This window comes from Pelophylax lessonae (genome assembly GCF_965119305.1).
Source record: "Pelophylax lessonae genome assembly, chromosome: 1".
Classification (NCBI taxonomy): domain Eukaryota; kingdom Metazoa; phylum Chordata; class Amphibia; order Anura; family Ranidae; genus Pelophylax; species Pelophylax lessonae.
The window spans coordinates 144,758,150-144,782,068 of record NC_138768.1 but is presented as its reverse complement, the minus strand read 5'-3'; the positions used below and the strand labels follow the sequence as shown (position 1 = coordinate 144,782,068).

The following is a 23,919-nucleotide window of genomic DNA, read 5'->3' as shown; positions in this document are numbered from 1 at the left end:
CCACCTCATCAGTACCACCTATCAGTGCCGCCTTATCAGTGCAGCCTATTAGTCCCACCTATCAGTGCAGCCTATCAGTGCCCATCAGTGCAGCCTCATCAGCACACATCAATAAAGAATAAAAATCACCTGTTTGCAACATTTTCTAACAAGCTCTGAAAACTGTTTTTTTTTTCCATTTTTTTTGGTCTTTTTTTGTTTGTTTAGCAAAAAAAAACCCCAGTGGTGATTAAATACTACCAAAAGAAAGCTCTATTTGTGTGAAAAAAATGATAAAAATTTCATTTGGGTACAGTGTAGCATGACTGCGCATTTGTCACTCAAAAAGTGACAGCGCTGAAACCCAAAAATTGGCCTGGTCCAGGAAGGGTGTTTAGCCACTTCTGGACCAGAAGATTTTCCTCCTTGATGACCAGACCATATTTTGCGATTCGGGGACTGCGTTATTTTAACGGACAGATGCGCGGTCGTGCGATGCTGTATGCAAATAAAATGAATGTCCTTTTTTTCCAACAAATAGAGCTTTCTTTTGGTGGTATTTGATCACCTGTGCGATTTTTATTTTTTGCACTATAAACAAAAAAAGGAGCGACAATTCTGAAAAAAAAAAAAACAAACAATATTTTTTACTTTCTGCTATATAACATTCCCAAAAAAAAAAAAAAAAAAAATCAACATTTTTAACATTTTACGCCAATTTGTTTTCTGCTACATATTTTTGGTAAAAAAAAAAAAAATCGCAATAAGCGTATTTTGATTGGTTTGCGCAAAAGTTATTGTGTCTACTAACTACGGGAAAGATTTATGTCATTTTTGTTTTTTTTACTAGTACTGGCGGCGATCTGCGATTTTTAGCGGGTCTGCGACATTGTGGCGGGCAGATCAGACCCCTAACTGATATTTTTAACCCTTTTGGGGGGGACCAGTGACATTACTACAGTAATCAGTGCTAAAAATATGCACTGTTACTGTAATAATGACACTGGCAGGGAAGGGGTTAACACTGTGGGTGATCAAAGGGTTAAATGTGAGCCTAAGGGAGTGTTTACTAACTGTGGGGGGATGGGCTTGTGAAATGATCACAGAGACCTGTGACCCTATATAGAAGGATCACAGGAGCTCTGTGATCATTCCAGAGAGCAGAACTGTAAGCTGTGTTTACAACAGCTGACCGTTCTTCTCTCTCAGCGGGGAGAGATCGCGGGTGTCAGACAGCAATCGGAGCCGCTGGCCCCGTGCATCGGAGTGGGGGTGGGAGCGCTCCCCCTAGCTGCAGGCACGCGACTGACGTAGCCCTACATCGGTTGGCGCAGGAGGGCCAGCCTGCCGCAGTATATATGCGGTGGGCAGTCCAGAACCGGTTAAGTGCCCAGTAAGCAAGTAAAGGTAAAAAAAAAACTTCCAATGTGTGTGCCCCCTCCCCCTAAACACTTACTTGACACCACTTTAGATTCAGCGTTGTCCCCACAGGCAGATTCTCTTTCCTCTCCTCCTGAATTCTTGGGCTTTACTGAGAGTAGTGGGAGCTATTGGCTCCTGTTGCTGTCAGTCAAATCCTGTGAAGAGGGAGCAGGGGGCAGAGCTGAGCTGTGTGTGACTAAGGACGCACACAGCCCAGCTCAGGAGCGGGCCCACACGAGTGCCCCCATAGCAAGTGGCTTGCTATAGGGGCACTCACAGAAGAGGAGGAGCAGAGAGTGCTAGTGGGGGACCCAAGAAGAGGAGGTTCAGGGCTACCCTGTGCAATACAATTGCACAGAGCAGGTTAGTATAACATATTTATTATAGTATTTAAAAAACAAATGAAGCTTTCAATCATATGATCTTCATCCAATTAGCTACTTTGTTGTCATGCAACCCCACATCCACTTCCCACTGCAAACATCTAAAGCCAACACTTCTCTCATCTTGGTTTCCTTTTTATTTTTCATTTTTTCTAATTATTCCCTACTTAGGTGAGAAAGACTTCGTCCAGACCCACTCCAGCATCCTCCTGGGATAAGCATGCCAGATATCCCAGGAGGCATTGACTTTCATACAGCTGCTGGAGGTGGGTAGACTCGGCAGCACGTCATCAGATGGGGGGGGGGGGGGGCTACAAAAACACAGAACAGACAGCTAGTCCCCATTGATGTAAGAAAATGCGCAATCCAGGTTGCAGCAGCAGAAGATCACAGCAGGACAAAGCTGGATTTGCTGGGTGTGTATGTTAATGAAGCATAACTCACCTAAAAATATAGGAGGGGGTTAAAAAAAATATGTGTCTCTATGGGGGAGGGGGAGAGAAGTTGCTCTTTAACCTGCACACACAAGGCAACAGAAAAGCTCAATTTGTTGATGGGTGTTGGGGAATTGCATTGACATGGCAGTTCTGTGTTTGACCTGATTTGTGTGTCATGCTTTTCTTTGGAGGCAACAAATCCCACAGAGGTGAGTTTGAACTGCAGGCAAAGCAGGTCAATGCAGCCTTTTCTTGTCAAACACTGCGTTTGAAAAGAACACTCATCAACATAAGCAGCAATAGTCATGCCGCATGCAATTGTGTGCACAGGCCTTATATTTTCATCTAGATGATGCCTTTTTTATTCAAATAAGGTAATGTGAATGCAAAGCAACTCATAGCACTTTAGAAGCAGCTCTAGGCTACTCCATGAGCAACTCAATTCAAAGCAACTCAGAAGTACCTGAGAGCATACACCATTTGATTCACTTATGAGTTTGATGTCTTGTAGATTGGCCCTTTAAAGGGTCAGTCCACTCAAAAAGTGATATTTCAGTTATAGGTTTAGTGTGGTCTTTATATATTTCTTTGGACATCCAGGGGCAAGATTTGATTTCTTTGCCATAGACAGCCTTTACACTATAGCATTTTATAAAGTGCTGCACAAACTGTTGGCACTATATAAATGATGTATAACAAAAATACTAATAAAAACAGTGTTTTAGCTAGTTACATAGTTACATACATAGTTACATAGTAGGTTAGGTTGAATAAAGACAATAGTCCATCCAGTTCAACCTGTGAAGGTGTGTGTGGCCATAATCATCTCACATACCCCTAAATGTTCTGATCCTTGAGATGTACATCTAAGCACACATCTTTAAAATATCGTTTTACAATTCTCCAGTGTCTTGCAGTGTGTCACAAAGAAAGGCTTTACATTCAACTCCAGTTGTTTTAAGCTGGAGGCTGAGCAGGCCAGTCGGCCATGTTTAAAATACAAAAGACACTTGGATAGCCCAGTGACTCGCGTGACGTTCGTGCCCCGATGACGTCAGTTATGATGAAACGTGTAGGGCGGAGCTAACACACTTGACTTCACCATGCTTGTCTGTACTGGTAAACATTTGGATTACTAACAACATTGCTCGGGAATGTACTTTGCATATAAGTGCTTGTCTCTTTTAAAATTGTGAGTAGATCTATGTATCCTTGGATTCTATTAAAATGTTTTATATGGTTTTACACTGTGCAGGACTCCCTATTCAAATTTTATGGTGAATCTGATGAAAATGCATGGATTGTATTGATACAGCATGCATCGAAGATGGTGTGATACCAAAGGATTCTTATCACATGGTGTCTGGTGAACCACCATTATGATGAGATTCCAGCTTACAGACTAATTTGTCACTGTAATAGGGTCTATTTGTTCCAGTAACAGTCCACTTTCAATAGAGGTGACGGTGCACTTGGTGATCACAAGTACTGGCTCAACATAACATTTTCAACAACACAGTGGTGTCTCTGCATACAATTTGGACTGCTCCACCATTTACATATATATACTTTGTTTTACATCTGTCACTGGACTCTATGTTTTTATATTTTTTGGATTGCACTGTTATTAGTTTGATCATTCCTATTTTCTAATAGCATACTTTACAGCATCACTTACAGTGTGGCAATTTACAGTATCTCACAAAAGTGAGTACACCCCTCACATTTGTGTAAATGTTTTAATATATCTTTTTATGTGACAACACTGAAGAAATGACACTTCCCTACAATGTAAAGTAGTGAGTGTACAGCTTGTATAACTGTGTAAATTGGCTGTCCCCTCAAAATAACGAAACACACAGCCATTTGTGTCTAAACCGCTGGCAACAAAAGTGAGTACACCCCTAAGTTAAAATGTCCAACTTGGGCTCAAAGTGTCAATATTTTGTGTGGCCACCAATATTTTCCAGCACTGGGTTAACCCTCTTGGGCATGGAGTTCACCAGAGATTCACAGGTTGCCACTGGAGTCCTCTTCCACTCCTCCATGATAACATCACGGAGCCGGTGGATGTTAGAGACCTTGCGCTCCTCCTCCTTCTGTTTCAGGATGCCCCACAGATGCTCAATAGGGTTTAGGTCTGGAGACATTCTTGGCCAGTCCATCACCTTTACCCTTAGCTTCTTTAGCAAAGCAGTGGTCGTCTTCGAGGTGTGTTTGGGGTCATTATCATGTTGGAATTCTGTCCTGCGGCCCATTCTCCAAAGGGAGGAGATCATGCTCTGCTTCAGTAGGTCACAGTACATGTTGGCATTCATGGTTCCCTCCAGTGCCGGTAGCCCTCATGCAGCCCCAGACCATGACACTCCCACCACCATGCTTGACTGTAGACAAGACACACTTTTCTTTGTACTCCTCACCTGGTTTTCGCCACACAAGCTTGACACCATCTGAACCAAATACGTTTATCTTGGTCTCATCAGACCACAGGACATAGTTTCTTTAATCCATGTCCTTAGTCTGCTTGTCTTCAGCAAACTGTTTGAGGGCTTTCTTGTGCATCATCTTTAGAAAAGGCTTCCTTCTGAGCACTGACAGGCTGATTCCCGATCCCAATCAACCTCTGAATCAATGCTGGCAGCACTCATACGTCTATTTTGGATATGATGTTAAAACGTGCACTCAACTGCTTTCGTCAACCATGGCGAGGCCTTTTCTGAGTGGAACCTGTCCTGTTAAACCGCTGTATAGGCTTGGCCACCGTGCTGCAGTTCAGTTTCAGGGTATTGGCATTCTTCTTATAGCCTAGGCTGTCTTTATGTAGAGCAACAATTCTTTTTTTCAGATCCTCAGAGAGTTCTTTGCCATGAGGTGCCATGTTGAACTTCCAGTGACCAGCATGAGAGAGTGAGAGCGATAACACCAAATTTAAGACACCTGCTCCCCATTCACACCTGAGACATTGTACCACTAACGAGTCATATGACAGCGGGGAGGGAAATGGCTAGTTGGGTCCAATTTCGAAATTTTAACTTAGGGGTGTACTCACTTTTGTTGCCAGTGGTTTAGACATTAATCGCTGTGTGTTGAGTTATTTTGAGGGGACAGCAAATTTACACTGGTATACAAGCTGTACACTCACTGCTTTACATTGTAGCAAAGTGTGATTTCTTCAGTGTTGTCACATGAAAAGATATAATAAAATACTTATAAAAATGTGAGGGGTGTACTCACTTTTGTGAGATACTGTATATACTTTTTATTTTGTTACACAGCTTGTCAGACTGCTTTTTTTTTCTTTTTTTTTTGCCAGCAGCTAATTTTGCACCTGCCAGCGAGATTTCTTGTACGTTTTTTAGTTGATTTAGGCCCCTTTCACACATGCTGTCCGTTTGTCCGTTTTTCATCCATCCGTTGACGGATGAGAAACGGACATCAATGTATCTCTATGTAAAAACGGATGACAACGGATGATCATCAGTTAACATCCGTTTTCATCCACTGCCGTCAATGTCCGTTTTTTTGAACGGATGAATGCCCTATTTTTCATCCGTCAAAAAAAACAGATCGGACGAAAAACGGATGACAACGGATGAAAAACAGATAACAACTGCCAAAAAATGGATGAAAACTGATAACAACTGACGAAAAACGGATGAAAAACAGATAAAAAATGGATGAAAAATGGATGGAAAACTGATACATTTTGACGTGACTGAACTGATGAACTGAACGGACCGTATGTGTGAAAGGGGCCTTAAGCTGAACTGAGAGTAGTTTTACCTGCTAAAAAATTAGCATTTATGTCCATCCAGTCCTGAGATTTACACATCTTTGCTCCACAGCACAGCCCTGTCTAGCAGGGGAGGGGACCTGATTTTTCTCTGTTGCAATTTCATTGTCACATACAGGCCTCCTCCCAACCCCCACCCTATGACTGGACAGTGAAAAGAGAAGAAGCATACTGATGCGCTCATCTCTCTGTCATTCTGCTCTATCCTCCTATCAGCATGGTTCTTACAATGCAGCATGCATGTGCAGTTTTTCCCTCCCCCTCTCTGATCTTTGCTGCGCAGACTGTGCAGGGTATGCAAGAGGCTAATACCAAGTCAAATTCAGGTACTTATGAATCAGAGATACATTTATGTGTGCCTTTTACATATTCCTGGACTCTGGAGTTCAGCTTTAAAGCATATGTAAACCCAACCATTAAAATCTCATATAAGCTTTTTCTTGTTAATGATATTTCAAAAGTCATTTTAAATCTGCCACTTTCAATAACTATAATAAGTAATATCTTGTGATTCTGCCATTAAAAGAGTTGTAAAGTCATAAGATTTTTTATCTTAATGCATTATATCAGGGCTTGACAAATTTGCCTGAAATCTAGGAGCCAGCTAAAAAAGTTAGGAGCCAGTTTTTTTTTTAACTAACAACCAAGCTTTATTTTAAAAAAAACTGATACTAAATTTACACATAAATACGACTAGAACCCCACTCTCCTCTATAGGGCAATCGGATGGAAATAGACCGTCTGTCTGTTTCCATCCGATGCCATCTGATCCTATTCACGGGATGGACAGAAAATGGAACCACCATCCGTCTGTTTTTGGCGGACAGGATCAGATGGCGGCAGATTACTGCTCCATAGAGGAGACTGAAGGGTCCGATCAGGTCTGCCTGAGAAACTGACAGGCGGACCTGATCAGAAAGCCCGTGTGAAAAGGGCCTTCGACTGTGGCATGGCAGGGAGATGATAAAAAAAATATATATATATATATATTTCAATAATTGAAAAAAAAAAAAAATATTATTATTTTTTAAATAATTTAAAAAATAAATAAATAATAATAACCACACTCCCTGTCCACTTACCTTTAAGCAAAGGTAAGTGAACAGGGAGATGAAGCCTGCAAAAACTTCCAACTCATCTCCTCTTGGGAAGGGGATGGGCAGGCATTGAGAACAGGCAGTGGAAACAGCCATTAGTGACTGCTTGTGAAACTCCCGGCCACCACAAGAGGGCGCCAGTTCCCCGTTGGAAGCCTCTCTCATCTCACAGAAGAAGGCCGCAAAGCCGGGGCCTCAATTTTCAGACGGCGCGGTAGTCCGTGCACTAGGGGAGGAGGTGGGGGGGGGGCACAAAAGGGACAGGACACCTCCTGCAGGGCACCCCAGGCGCCAGGTCGCAAATTCTAGTCGCCAATGCGACCTGGCGCCCGGGGGTTTGTCGAGCCCTGCATTATATGCATTAAGATAAAAGCCTTCTGTGTGCAGCAGCCCACCTCAGCCCCCTCTAATACTTACCTGAGCCCCCTCTCTATCAAGCGATGTCCAGAAATGCCTCAGCTGTCCGGGACTCTCTCTTGATTAGCTGAGAGGCAGCAACGGTGCCATTGGCTCCCGCTGCTGTCAGTCATACTCATTTAGCCAATCAGGAGAGAGAGGGAGCGGGGCGGAACGGCAGCTCCGTATCTGAATGAATACATGGAGTTGCAGCTCAGCTCGGGTGCCCCTATAGCAAGCTGCTTGCTGTGGGGGCACTTAACAGGTGGGAGGGGCCAGGAGCTCCAGCAGGTAAGGATAACATGTTTGTTATTCTAACCCGAAAAAAAAAACCAAGACTTTACAATCACTTTAAGGTCCTTGTTCAGGCACTTCTTGCCATAGGGTAACAACACTTGCCCTTGTCTTCAAATTCTGGTCCTGTGTAGTCATCTCCTTCACATGCTCTCCCAATGGTGACTACAAGTGGCCATGCTGATGCACATTGCATGGACTTATTCCTCCAAGGGAACCTTTCCCTGATAAATGACATACAGCAGTTGCTGAAGAGCAAAGTAAAAAAAGTAAAAACTGTATTTTATTTTAAAAAATGATAGCAATTGTTTATACAATGTGACCTAAAACACTAAGTGCCGGTTCACATTTGTGCTATCACAGAGATCGCATGTAATTCGGATAGCACTGCTCCTAAAATTACATGTGATCTCTGTGCGGTGCAAATTCAGCCATACAGTGTGTATGGCTGAATTTGCAACGCAATTGCACTAAAACACGCACAGGACCCTTTTTTGGTCCGCAGCAGAATCGGATCGCATGGTGGTTCAAACTAGTGCTAATCGATTCTGTGCGAACTTTCAGATCGCTTTGCGATATGCGATCTGATCTGGGGGTGTTGTTAACTTGTAATTGACACCCCCAGCGTATCGCATATGGCAGTGTGAACTGCCAGGGGTGCGGATGCGATGCAGGAACACGCTGTATATTCGCATCGTTCCCGCATCGCACAAATGTGAACCGGGACAAAGAGGTTGATTTACTAAAGACATATAGACTATGCACCTTGCAAAGTGCAGTTGCCCTCTGCAAGTGCAGTTGTTTCAGAGGTTAGTAAATCAGGTAAGGCTTCACTTTGCAAAGAGTGCCCAATCATGTGCAAGGAAAATAAAAACACAGCATTTTTGCTTGCACATGATTGGATGATGGAAGTCAGCAGAGTTTCTCCTAATTTACTAAGCTCTGGAGCAACTGGACTTGCAGAGTTCATAGTCTTTTCCCTTTAGTAAAAAGACCCCTAAATGTCATTCATTTAGAGAATACATGTACTTTAATGCCTATACTAGTCACCGCATGTCAATGCATATTGTAAGGAAATGTTTTTCTGTTGCCTGTAGCAATCATATTAGACGTACCATTCTTCCATAAGTAGGTCAAAAAGGAAGTAAAAAGGTTGTAAGTAATAATAAAGCGAGGGGGATTGTGATTAATATTAGCAGTAGTAATAGAAGATAACTAATACCCAAGAAGCTGGCTCTGAAGTAGAGTACAGGGACTTGGTAGCTGATGGAGTACAGGACGTGATATTCATAGTGAATCACTTCTGTTTCCTGAGCTTCCTGTGGTATAACCAAGCTCTCATCCTCTTCCTCGTGGAAACCCTGCAAAACAGAATGAAGAACATATTCAATTACGTTCATTCAGAAGCATTTTCCTGACATATCATAAGCACAGCGTGATTTCAGCCTCCCCATGAATTCCAGGAACACAATTGATTTTTCAGCATAGCAAAAAAAGGAATTTGCACAACTGACAGTGTTTACTTGGTGAGCTGTAAGTTTTGCTAAGATATTTATTAGTGCAACATGATGACTATGCAGAGGTGGATTTCTATTACTGGAGCCTACAAGCAATGCAATCTTTGGCACTCAAAGCAACACCCTCTGCTAGGATGACTTATGCAGTCTGGTTTTAATGCCCACCCAGGCAATTAGGCAACATCTTCCCCCACACTGCAAGGGTTAAATGCTTGGAGTCCTCCTATAGGCTCCCTCCATCTGTGCCACTGCCTTAGCAAAGCCTCCTCTTAAAGACACTCCTGACCGTGGTCACTCCTCTGCATCCTTCACGTACAATGAGGGGCTATTAACATTGCATTGTATTGCAGGAGTCAGACACGTTACCGTGGTCGCATGTGCCTTAGGGGGGAGGCTTTGTGGGAGACATTGCACAGATGGCTCTAAGAGACTGCCCATAGCTCAGGGTGCCAGAAGATTAAAGTGATTGTAAAGTCCCAGTTTTTTTTACAAAAAAATAACAAACATGTTATACTTACCTCTTCTGTGCAGTTGGTTTTGAACAGAGCAGCCCAGATCCTCCTCTTCTAGGGTCCCTCTTGCCTGCTCCTGGCCCCTCCCTTCTGTCGAGTGCCCCCCAGAGCAAGCAGCTTGCTCTGGGGGCACCTGAGCCAAGCTGCAGCTCTGTCCATTCAGACACGGAACTGCCATCTGGCCCGCCCCCTCCATCTCCTGATTGGCTCACTGACTTTGATTGACAGCTGCGGGAGCTGAGCGGTTGTATCTCACCCAATCGGGAGGGAGAGTCCCGGACAGCCGAGAGACTTGTGGACATTGCTGGACAAAGATGTGTCTCAGGTAAGTATTAAAGGGGCCGAGGGGGGCTGCTACACACAGAAGGCTTTTTATCTTAATGCATAGAATGCATTAAGATAAAAAACCTTCCTGACTTTACAACTCCTTTAAGTGGACAGTGCCAGGGGGGTTTTCAGGGTAAATAATGTAGTCTGTTCAGTTGTCTAAAGGTTATGCCATAAACCAAATTCACTCCCAAGCCTCCCTCTACCCCTCCAAACTGTGGCCCGGGGGCGAATGTGGCCCTTTGCATACCCTTATTCGGCCCTTGGGGCGCTATTCCTCCCACTGACACCAATGATGGGGCACTAATTCTCTCACTGACATTAACAATGGGGCACTATTCCTCTCACTGACACCAACAATGGGGCACTAATCCTCCCACTGACACCAGCGATGGGGCACTAGTCCTCCCAATGACACCAGCGATGGGGCACTAGTCTTCCCAATGACACCAATGACGGGGCATCAACAATGATTGTCTCCCACTGATGTGGAACATTTTCTACTCCTGTTGGCCATGGTCTGCTCCCCCCATCCCCCTAAAGTCTAAAGCACTGTAAACTGGCCCTTTGTTTAGAAAGTTTGGAGACCCCTGCTCTAGAGTATGTCAGCATTTTTTTCAACTTATGTAGTGAGAAACAGCTTTACTACCTGTGATATTATCCCAAGGCTTGTAAAACATAGGCAGTTGCTGGGAGGGGAGATCAGCAGGGTGTTCCTACTGATCTGGATAAACGCCACCAAAACTACATCTCCTAACAGTCCTTTCCCTATGCAGGTGTAGACAGGCTCTTGGAAGTCAAGCAGCAACATTGTTTGACTGCAAATAATTAAATGCACGTGGAAAGTGACAGAGAGGAGCAGGGAAAGGTGGAGTCCTGTAGTCCAGCAAGGGAATATTCAGGCATGGCTGACAACATGGTTTAGGGTTTCAGATTAGCAGAGGTAGCGTTGTCTGCAAACAGCAGAAGGTTAGGAGCTCATTTGAATTTTGGCAAATCAACAGGTATTTTCCTGCACTTGCAGTTTTTTTTGCTCACAAATACACTTTAACCTGGCTTAGAAAGGTGGCAATATGTAGAAACACCTATATGAGATGAGTGTATATCACCTGATGAAGCTCATTACTATTATTGGCAGCTCCACTGGCCAATAGTTATGCGCAGGAGGAGCTGGACAACCATCAGCACTTCTATCTATATCTGTAACACATATATCTCTTTTAGGGGGAATTACCTTTTTATAGGAGATTTTCTTATTGTGTGTATAACCTGTAGACTGTAAGGCAAAAGAACAAAGCTGCACTTCTATAAAGTTTCACCATAACGTTTATTCAAAGCATTTGGCTTCCAACATAGTCTCCACCCTAGGCCAACTCTATGAATAAGCCCAATTGAGTGAAACGTGTCAGTGGGGCATGGCCTAGGACAGGGACTATGTTGAAAGCCAAACTGCTTGTTGGGACTTCATGGAAGTGCAGCTCTATTCTTTGTTTTTGCCATATATGCTTGAGCAAGATCAGCTCTTGAAGCCAACACTCAGTGCAGATGGGAACAAAAAGAACACACTCGGGACTGGGAATGGGGCAGTCCTATTTTTGTGTCTACTGTAGAATTTAAGGTTTTCAAAGCCCACTCCTATCGCCATATTATAACAAATACCAAATCATATACCTTATTTTCAAGTGTTTCAAGGCAATAATGAAGAAAAATTAAAACACCTTTTGACTGGCATCATAAAGAAAAAGTTAATTGTCATTCACAATGATCAGCCATAACTTTTTGACCACCCGCCTAATATTTAGTAGGTCCTGTTTGCTGCCAAAACAATCCTGACCCTTCAAGGTATAGACGCCACTAGACTTCTGAAGGTATGTTGTGGTATCTCCAGCACATCCCACATAAGCTTAATTGGACTGAGCTTTGGCGAATCTGGAGGTCAAGTCAAAGTCTCAAACTTGTTGTTGTTCCTCAAACCATTCTTGAACCATTTTTGCTGCGTGGCAGGGTGCATTATCCTGCCGAAAGAGGCCACTGCCATCAGGGAATACCCATTTCCATGAAGGGGTGTATTTGGTCAGCAACAATGTTTAGGTAAGTGTTACATGTCAAGTAACACCCACATGAATGGCAGGACCAAAGGTTTCCCAGCAGAACATTGCCTGAAGCATCACATTGCCTCCACTGGCTTGCCTGCTTCCCATACTGCATCCTGGTGCCATCTCTTCTCCCAGTAAGCAATGCACACACACCCGGCCATCCACATGATGTGAAAGAAAACATGATTCATCAGACCAGGCCCCTTCTTCCATAGCTCCATGGTCCATTTCTGATGCTCATGTGCCCATTGTAGGCATTTTTGACTGTGGACACAGGTCATCATTGACCCCCTTACCAGTCTGTGGCTATGCAGCCCCATACACAACAAACTAACACATTTTATCTGCTTCCAACACATCAAATTCAGGGACAATATGTTTATGTGATGCCTACTATATCCCACCAACTTTCAGATACCATTGTATTGAGATAATAAATGTTATTCACTTAACCTGTCATAAAGTTATGGCTGATTGGGGAATATTTACATAAATAACTGCAATACATGTATTTTGTTTTGGGTAAATATTAGTCTTGGGTTGTACAGCAATCTTTAAGGATGTTAAGGTATTGGCATTTAATACGTTTTAAAAGGGCATCATTACTGGATTAAATATGTAAAAAAGGTGTACAGAAAGGTAAATAGGTTGAAAGGTACAAAGGAAGCCAGTGAAATTAGCCAAACATATCCAAAAGCAAGCAATGAACTCTAAACTATCTACCCTTGTTTAAGCATATAACAAAATAAACACAAGTTACTGTTAATTAAATTTAAATTAGGGACCTTAACCAGTTCTAGTGGTTGATGCAATGATCAAGATGGAGGTGTTGCTTGGTCTGGGAGCACAGGCATAGCTGATCGCTATTTCTACCAGTCTGCAGGTTTGTGATCTTCCCATACACATGGCTATGTGATCTTACTTCCTGCCTCCCTCCATTTCCTGCCAAGAAGCACAGCTACTGACTGGGATACGTGTAACCCTTTACCTTTAAAGCAGTAACTAAAATTGATACTTCATATTTGCTACAAAACAAATCCCTAAAAAGAAAATAGCATCACAACATACCACCACATACCAATATAATGAAATTTAATAAGTATGACAGACTGGACCAACTCTAGATTGTGGTGGCAAGTGTTTCCCATGAAAATTCTCTGTTGGTCTTCCCCTTTTGGACATGTGGAGTCGCATGCGCTTGAGTAAGATGGGTGTTTTTAACAGATGGACCCGAAAAGACAAAATTTAGGTGCCGCTCATGGAAAACAGGTAAAGTCCAACTAGACCACTGTGAGTGCATGCACGGACAGGGAGCTTGTTCCCTATGATTAAGCTCCAAGGGGCAGACCGAAACATGTTGGGGCATGGCTTGCCTGGAGTCTGGCCTGAAGATGCCATTCATCTCACTTTATGCACATGGGTTCGCGCTATGATGTGCGGCTTATGGATCTTTTCCTTTGATATTGTTTTTAACAGGGGCATCTGATACTCACTGTCTATGTTCTCCTGAGGAAGCGATTGTTATTCAAGAAATCCGTAGTGATATTTTCTTTGTCTCACCAATGTTACAATCATACAATACAATGTATATGATTACCAGCTATATATAATATCTAAGGTATGGTGTATAGTGAGAGCTACATGGAAGGTGTTGAAATGTAATCAATATAATGTAATTGTGTTTTAATACCAGCCTGATTAACCATTTCAGGACTGGGCTCCCACATTGTACAGCAGACGGGCGGCACAGTGACATACCTGTATGTTGCACCTGTGTTTAGGTCACGTGCACGTGCCCCCCCCCCCCCATCCCCCACGACTCCTGCTGTGATTGGACACAGCGGGATTTTGCCATTGATTTATGACCAGGACCTGCTGATCGGCTATGTCCAATCACAGCCCAGAGCTCTGTGTTGACAAGCAGGAATAAGCAATACAAATCATTTTTTAGTAAAAAGCAGCACATAATACACACATTAACACTTGTTAGGCGCACACTTAATCCCTTGATTACCCCGAGATGTTAATCCCCTTTCAAGCCAATGTCATTAGTACAGTAACAGTGTAGTATTATCACTATTAGTGTCACTGGTGATGTCAGTTAGTCAGTTCCCACCCAGTGTCAGTTAGTGTCAGATTTACCGCTGCACTATCGCTGATCACCGCCATTACTGGTATTAAAAAAGAAATAAATAGAAATTCCAGTATATATATATATATATATATATATATATATATATCATAGTTTGTAGACACTATAACTTTCACACAAACCAATTATATACACTTATTGAGAATTATTTTTACCAAATACATGCAGCAGAATACATTTTGGCCAAAATTTATGAAGAAATTGGATTTTTAAAATTTTATTGGATATATTTTATAGCAGAAAGTAGAAAAACTGGATTTTTGTCTTACCATAAAACCCTTTTCTTTGAGGTTCACTGACAGACACAGCTTCAGTTCTTCAGACCATTGGGTATTATACTGTCACTCTTCAGGACAAGGACTAGGCAGAAACCTTTTTAGTTATGCCCCTGGGGCAGTCCCAGAGGGTATACCATCACTTCCTGCTGTAGGATTTCCAGTTTGTAAAAAGCATTGTCAGAAGAACAAATAACTCAACCCCAAAAGAGGGGCGGGTGCTGTGTCTGTCAGTGAACCTCAGAGAAAAGGGATTTTACGGTAAGACAAAAATCCAGTTTTCTCTTTCATTCACTGACAGACACAGCTTCAATTCTTCAGACCAGTGGGATGTCCCAGAGCAGTGTCAACATGAGGGGGTGGGAAAAACACAGAAAACGCAGAATTCCCAACAAGGTTAAACATAGCCAACCAGGTAACAACAGGAGCTCAACAAGGAACAACTAGAGCTCAAAACCAGAAAACATTTTCACCCTCAAGAAGCGGAAGCCCCCACAACCGCAGCCTGCAAAACTTTGCGGCCAAACGTCGCATCTGAAGATGCAAGTACATCCACCTTGATGCCTGATGACAGAAGGCCCAGGAGGCAGTAAGCGCCCTCATAGAATGCGCTTTACAGGGAAAGGAGGAATCTGACGCTTAATGGAGTAAGCCTGCACCACCGTCTCCCTGATCCACTTAGAAATGGTCACAGCAGATGCAGCCTGCCTATTACAAGGTCCATCCGTAAGAACAAACAAAGAATCAGATTTCCTAATCGGTTCAGTCACCGCCAGGTAAACCTGAATCGCCCGTACCACATCTAAGGAATGTAAGGCAATTTCCTTGGGATGTTTAGGCTTAGGACATAGGGACGGTAGCGCAATGTCTTCATTCAAATGAAACCCTGAGAAAACCTTAGGAAGGAACGCCTGACAGGGTCGTAACACCACTTTATCCCTATGAATCACCAACTAAGGTGACCGACAGGACAACACAGCCAACTCCGACACGCGATGTGCAGAAGTAATAGCCACTAAGAAAGCCACCTTCTGTGACAGAGTGAGCAGAGGAATTTCCAGAATATTTTCAAAGGGAGGCCTTTGAAGCACCAACAGAACCAAATTGAGATCCCACGGAGGTATCAGAGATCGCACCGGTGGAGCCAGATGGCGAACTCTCTGCACAAAAGTGTGAACCAAAGACTGCCACCAACGGCCTTTGGAAAAAGATAGCCAAGGCGGAAATTTGGCCCTTGATGGTGCCTAGAGCTAAACGTTGATGTACACCCAATTGTAGAAACTCCAACAGGTGAGACACAGAAAAGGAGTCGGGATAAACCCCCCGAGACTCGCACTAAGTAATATACGCCTTTCAAACTCGACTTCAATAGCGTAGGAATCCCCACCTCCAACAACCCTCTGTCTTTCAGGACCTGGCTTTCAATAGCAATGCCGTTAAAGCCAGTAACCGTAAAGCAGGATGGAAGATTGGTCCCTGAGACAGAAGATCTTTCCTGAGAGGAAGTTTCCAAGGGATGTCTGCTACCAGCCTTACCAGGCCTGCATACCAAGACCGGCGATTCTGCGTAGCAGTCTTGACAGATGTATTGGAGGAAAGGCGTAAATCAGACAATACTGACCCCAAGGGGCCACCAGAGCATCTGCGACGTCGACCAGAGGATCCCGAGACCTTGACATGAACCTCAGTACCTTCCTGTTGAGATGGGAAGCCCGCAGGTCCACATCGGAGGTCCCCCACCAAAGACACAGTTGATGAAATACCTCCGGGTGAAGAGACCTATCTCCAGGATCCAACATCTGCCGACTGAGATAGTCTGCTTGCCAATTCTCTACTCTGGAATGTGCACAGCCAGAACATATGGTTCTGCCCATCTCAAGATGCCGGCCACTTCCCGGGCCACCAGTGCACTCTTTGTGCCCCCTTGATGATTGACATATGCCACAGCTGTAGCATTGTCCGATTGTATCCACACCCCTGCAGAAGATCAATCTACTGAGACAGGCAAAGTCTGATCGTGCAAATTTCCAGGATGATGATGGGCAACCTGGACTCCTCCCGAGTCCAGACACCTTGGCCGAACACACACCCAAGGCACCTCCCCATCCGGACAGACTGGCATCCATGGTGATTACAGTCCAATACAGGGGAAGAAAAGATTTTCCCAGACAAAGGGCCTAGGAGTGAAGCCACCATAGGAGAGACTCCCTCGAACCCTGACTAAACAGAATCAGATTGTCCAATGACAGCGGATCCTTGTTCCATTTGACCAGAATCTCCCTTTGCAAAGGTCTGGTGTGAAATTGCGCAAACAGAACCGCCTCGAATGTGGAGACCATCATCCCAACACTTGCATGCAAGTCCTGAGTGATGATCGCTGGTTGGACAACAGGAGCTGAACAGCCTCCTGTAGCTTCAGCAGTTTTTTTTTTTTTGAGGAAGAAACACCCGGGCTGATGCCGAGTCCAGCGTCAGACCCAAGTAGTTCAGCTTTGTGGACAGGGACAAAGCCGATTTCTGAAAATTCAGTGTCCACCCCAAGTCCTGCAGAGTTTGCACCGTAACCTCCAAGTCGGCTTCTAAAGCAGAGAAAGTCTCTGCACACAGAAGTAGATTGTCCAGGTAACCCAGTACCACGATCCACTTCTGCCATAACAAGGGTTAGAACTGGGGCCAAAACCTTTGTGAACACTCGAGGAGCTGAGGTGAGAAAGGTAATGCCACGAATTGAAAGTGCTCCTCGCCCATGGCAAAACGAAGAAAACGCTGATGCCCAAAATATATTGGAATATGAAAGTAAGCGTCCTTGAGATTGATAGAAGCCAGCAGATCTCCTTGATAAAGGAAAGCTACTACTGTGCAGATGGATTCCATCTGAAATTTCTGATCCCGCACAAAGTGGTTCAGAGCCTTGAGATCCAAGATCAGACGAACCTTGCCTTCCTTCCTGGGAACTGTGAACAGATTTGAATAAAAACCCTGGAAACGTTCCGACTCTGGAATGGCACAATAACTCCTTTTGCTAACAGGTCCTGCACTGCTCCGTAAAGGCCCTGTAGTCGCTCTGGAGACAGGCATAAGTTGGAAGGAAAGAGCCTTGACAGAGGCAAGGACCGAAACTCGATCTTGTAACGTAACCAAATCAGGTTGTGGATCCATTTGTCCTGAATGAACAAGGTCCACAGATCCGGAAAGAAGTAAAGACGTCCCCCTACCCCAGACGCTGGTGAGGGCGCCCCTTCAGGCTGGGGAAGGCTTGTTTGCGGAACCAGAAGCACCCGCTTTGAACTTACCATTCTAGCGTCTCTTGGAGCCTCCTGCAAAGTTACGGGGGGATCTTGAGCCCTTTTCCTGCAAACCGCTTGGATGAAAGGGCCGCTTGTGAGCTGAAAAGAAGGGACCCACTTACGGCGAGGTTCCTTAACCTTAGCAGCCTGTGGAAGCAAACTCTTGCCTCCCCGTAAAGCCTTTAATGATCTCTTCCATAGAGGCACTGAACAAACGTTCACCTACAAAGAGAAGATCAGTCAGTACCTTTTTATAAGCCTGGACAGCTGACCAGTACTTCAACCAGATCATGCGGCGAAGGATCACCGCCGTCACAGAAACCGAGCCGGCCAGGGGGGCTGCATCCAAGGATGCATCACAAATATACTGTAACCCTTGGATCAACTGATCCGCCAGGTCCACCAGCTCAGAAGGATGTTGACTCCCCTCCAGATCCTGGCGCAAAACCTTAGCCCATTCCTTTAAGGTCTGGTATACCAAGGTGATAGCAAACACCAGTCTCAAATTTGAACCAGCCACAGTGAAAAAGTACTGGACCAGAGCCTCAGCACTTTTGTCTACGGGGTCCTTAAAAGATGGGAAATCTTCCACCGGCAAAAGTGTGGTCTTATTCAGCCTGGAAACCTGAGAGTCCAGCGACGGTGGAACCGTCAGTTTCTTCAGAAGAGACTCGTCAAGGGATATCTTCTAGCAAAATTCCTCGGTTTTCCAACCATGCGTTTAGGAGAACCCCACTGACTAGTGACAATCTCGTCAAAATAGCCAAGAAAGGGAAAAACCTTATTCACTTTGGAAGATTTGCAGGTGCAAATTGCACTAGCATTGTCGACTCAGCAGAAGCTGAGTCCTCCAACTTTAAAGTTTCCCGCACTGATACAAATAGGGCCTCCACCAGCTCTTTTTCATGCATGGCTGCAGAGGAGGAGGACTCATCCTCACTATTAGAGCACTCAAAATGCGTGGATGCAGACCCAGTGAGTTGACTCTCGTCCGCGGCGGCCAAATCCTCCTCAGAATCTGAGGAAGCAGAGGATACAGGTGAAGGTGGGGGATGCTTCTTGCCCAGGCCCTCCTTTGCAGGGCCATATCTACTTTGGCTACTAGTGACTACAGGGCTACCGTCATGGCTGCCAGGGCAGACTGAGATCCAGAGGGTCCCACAGCTTCCAGGAGTGGATCGGGTGATGTAACAAGTACCCCAGGCTCCATGACCATCAAGGGTTAAGTGGAACCACACAATTTTTTTTTAAATGGGAGGCCCCTCCCCCTGTGCACCGCTGTGGCACTACAAGAAGCAGTGCACCCGCAGCGCTGTATACAGCAAGGAAGGATAGTGTACCCCCAGAGACTCACCGCCTGAGCTGTAATGTGCCAAAACGATCTGCCAAACTGTTGGAAAGAGGAAGAGGAAACACTGACCTGACACTAGAGGCCCCCACAGACTCAGCACTATCTCAGACTACAGGAAAATGGCTGCCAATGCAAGTCTATGGGGGAAACCAAAAACATGGCCGTCGAACCGGGAATCACAGAGACCATGGAAAAATGGCGGTACCACGCGGTGCTGTACGGGACCCTGGACCCCACAGAAAAAATATACAGACCCCATGAGGGGACCCCCCTGCAGCACCCAGGTACAGACACCCCTAACAGGGACCAACATCGGCATCACCCACCGCTCTTCCAGCCTAGCACCATGTAGCCCCCCTACCCAATTTCACCCATCCCCCCAAACAGGGGCCGAGGGGGCAGGGGACAGATGAGTGCATCCAAATTTAAGGGAGAACCCCGCAAGGAGGAGGGGGAGGACAAGGGGGAGGACAGGCACAGGGGGAGCCTACCATCCCCAGGGGGGCCCGCGACCACCCCAACAATTCAGCCGGAAAGGAGGGGGGACACTACTCACCATACCAAGGTCACCAGGCAGGCGCCACTCCCGTCACACCATCTTCAATAGGGGTGCTGCGGCCTGAGGTACACTGCGACTATAGTGACTGCTGTCATGACCAGGGCTATGCGACCTCGCGAGGTGTTTCACTCACCAGTCAGCCCCCGTCCAGTGGCGCTATGTCGCAGCCAACTTAGTGTGGAGCTAGAAGTTGGGTCTCGCTCGCAGACTTGGAAGACCGTAAGGATCTAGAACTTGCAGTGCGTCGCTCAGTCCAGCTGTTGATTGTAGTTCTCACAGGAACAGTTGATTGTAGTTCACACAGGAACAAAAAAATAAAAAAAAATAAAGTAAAAAATATTATTTTAAATAGGAAAAAATGCCAGGACCGCAGATCCCAGCAGAGAGCCAGGTCCTTACTCCTGAACTACGCTAAAAAAAACTGGAAGTCTGCCCCAGGGGCATAACCAAAAAGGTTTCTGCCTAGTCCTACTCCTGAAGAGTGACAGTATAATATCCAATGGTCTGAATAATTGAAGCTGTGTCTGTCAGTGAATGAAAGAGAAATGAATTTTTCCAACATTTTCGGTCATTTTCTGTTTATATAATAAACAATAAAAAACCCGGTGGTGGTCAAATACCACTAAAAGAAAGCTCTATTTGTGTGTAAATTTTGTTTGGGTACAGAGTTGCATGACCATGAAATTACCAGTGAAAGTAACCCGGTTATGAAGGGGGTAAAACCTTTCAGAGCTCTAGTGGTTAATGTGATTTTAATGTTTTTATTTAAAAAAACAGCAGATACATATTTTATGAATTCGTATCTAAAACTAGTGACGTGTTTTCCATATATTTGGTTTGAAGTTTTGAAATGTTTGGATGAAGGTGCGATCACATATAGTAGTATTCACGGACATTTGGAACATAGATTTTACCTATTTAAATGTCGAATAGTTAACTGGGCAGTCTACCCCTAGTACTTGGATACTTGCATTGTGTCGTATACTTAAAGGGATGCTGAAGGCGCAATGTTTCTAAATGCAGCACTAGAACTGATCATCTTGAAAGCGGGTGGTGTATGCTAATGAAATCTGAAATCATAGCACCCAATTCAGCCAAAACCAGGAGTGATGTTAGGAATACTCTGATGACATTTGAAGAGGGTTACAGATGAATAAGGGATTTCTAGTCTTCCTGGAATTCACATTCCTAAGCACGTGTTGTCAGCCCTGCCCACATCATTTGTGATGAATTACAGAGAACACAAAACTCTCCTATATCCCTTCCAAATCCTTATACACAGAAACTATATTAGTTTCTGACATGGTTAACAGGTAGTTTTTGCACTTATTACACATTAAATAATTGAATGGGAGCAAAAAGGGAAAAGTTCATGGTTAGAGTTTACATACACTTTATCTGTTTACCTGCTGTGGGAAAATAAGTATTTGATCCCCTGCAGATTTTGTAAGTTTGCCCACTTTGCCCACAAAGAAATAAAGGGTCTATAATCTTTACATAAAGCACTCCTGAACTATGCATTCTGTAAGTAGCGCACCCATAAACCCTGCACTCTGTAAACAGCGCACTCCTGCACTCTGTACACAGCGCACCCCTGAACTCTGCACTCTGTATACAGCGCACCCCTGAACTCTGCACTCTGTATACAGCGCACCCCTAAACTTTGCACTCTGTATACAGCGCACCCCTAAACTTTGCACTCTGTATACAGCGCACCCCTGAACTCTGCACTCTATACACAGCGCACCCCTGAACAATGCACTCTGTACACAGCGCACCCCTGAACTTTGCACTCTGTAAACAGCGCACCCCTGAACACTGCACTCTGTACACAGTGCACCCTTGAACACTGCACTCTGTACACAGCGCACCGCTGAACTCTGCACTCTGTACACAGTGCACCCCTGAACTCTGCACAAAGCGCACCCCTTAACTCTTTCACTCCTGAACCCTGCACTCTTTACATAGTGCACTCCTTAACCCTGTACTCTGTACACAGCGCACCCCTGAACTCTGAATGTAGCACACCCCTAAATGTAGCACACGCAAAACCCTTGCATTCTGTACATAGCGCACCCTTGAACCCTGCATTGTACATAATGAATTCCTGAACATAGTGAACTCTGCACTCTGTATACAGCGCACCCCTGAACTCTGCACTCTGTATACAGCGCACCCCTGAACTTTGCACTCTGTACACAGCGTACTCCTGAATCCTGCACTCTGTAAACAGGGCACCCCTGAACTCTGCACTCTGTACACAGCGCACCCCTGAACTCTGCACTCTGTACACAGCGCACCCCTGAACTCTGCACTCTATATACAGCGCACCCCTGAACAATGCACCCTGTACACAGCGCACCCCTGAACAATGCACTCTGTACACAGCGCACCCCGGAACACTGCACTCTGTACACAGTGCACCCCTGAACTCTGCACAAAGCGCACCCCTTAACTCTTTCACTCCTGAACCCTGCACTCTTTACATAGTGCACTCCTTAACCCTGTACTCTGTACACAGCGCACCCCTGAACTCTGAATGTAGCACACCCCTGAATGTAGCACACGCATAACCCTTGCATTCTGTACATAGCGCACCCTTGAACCCTGCATTGCACATAATGAATTCCTGAACATAGTGAACTCTGCACTCTGTATACAGCGCACCCCTGAACTCTGCACTCTGTATACAGCGCACCCCTGAACTTTGCACTCTGTACACAGAGCACTCCTGAATCCTGCACGCTGTAAACAGGGCACCCCTGAACTCTGCACTCTGTACACAGCGCACCCCTGAACTCTGCACTCTGTGCACAAAATGCACAAAACTCTGCACTCTGTATACAGCGCACCCCTGAACTCTGCACTCTGTACACAGCGCACTCCTGAATCCTGCACGCTGTAAACAGGGCACCCCTGAACTCTGCACTCTGTACACAGCGCACCCCTGAACTCTGCACTCTGTACACAGCGCACCCCTGAACAATGCACTCTGTTCACAGCGCACCCCTGAACAATGCACTCTGTACACAGCGCACCCCGAAACACTGCACTCTGTACACAGTGCACCCTTGAACACTGCACTCTGTACACAGCGCACCGCTGAACTCTGCACTCTGTACACAGCGCACCGCTGAACTCTGCACTCTGTACACAGTGCACCCCTGAACTCTGCACAAAGCGTACCCCTTAACTCTTTCACTCCTGAACCCTGCACTCTTTACATAGTGCACTCCTTAACCCTGTACTCTGTACACAGCGCACCCCTGAACTCTGAATGTAACACACCCCTGAATGTAGCACACCCATAACCCTTGCATTCTGTACATAGCGCACCCTTGAACCCTGCATTGTACATAATGAATTCCTGAACATAGTGAACATAGCATACACCTGAACTCTGCACTGTATGTAATGCACTCTTGATCCCTGCACTCTGCATGTAGCATATCCCAGATACAACTGGCCCTTTGAGGGCAACCATACTGATGATGCAGCCCATGATTGGTATTTGGCACCCTTGCCATAGGGCCAAAGCCATTGAATAATTTTCAACTGTACTCAATTTAGCCATTTTCTAATAATTGAGATTACTTCTTTATTCTAATGAAAAAAAAAATCATGTTTTCTACTATAACTCCAAAACCAGCTAACAAGGTGCTTGTGGTAGTTCAGGACAGAGAATTACATTTAATACAATAATTTCAATTTACAGTGTTCCATAACACCCCAGAGTTAATTAAGTCTAATCACTTTTTACATACATAGTTCGTTTTAACAATCATTTCCTACAGAGCGACTTATATACTTACATTGAGTATAGATGACTTCAAGTCGCTATATAAACAGCCTTATATCATTACCGTACGTGGACTGGCTGCTCTTTCACCATGCACAGCCAGCAATCAAGTGTAAACTATAATAGTCAAGTAGAACCTACTGCTGACACTGTGTTCAGAGTCCATCATTAGGACAGTAATTTCACTCTGCAGGTGAGAAATAGATATAATTGGCAGCTGACATGAGGCACACTCAATATATT

At 44.9% G+C, this 23,919-nt stretch overlaps 1 protein-coding gene across 1 annotated transcript in view; it reads right to left on the bottom strand.

Annotated features, from left to right (window-relative positions):
- ATG10 (autophagy related 10) overlaps positions 1-23,919 on the bottom strand; it is a gene marked incomplete at its 5' end in the record, with an annotated part of 249,305 nt that overhangs the window by 71,452 nt on the left and 153,934 nt on the right. The window contains one exon of the mRNA XM_082243302.1: positions 9,024-9,162. Within this exon, the coding sequence (XP_082099428.1) occupies positions 9,024-9,162 (139 nt within the window). The remainder of the gene's footprint in view (positions 1-9,023; positions 9,163-23,919) is intronic.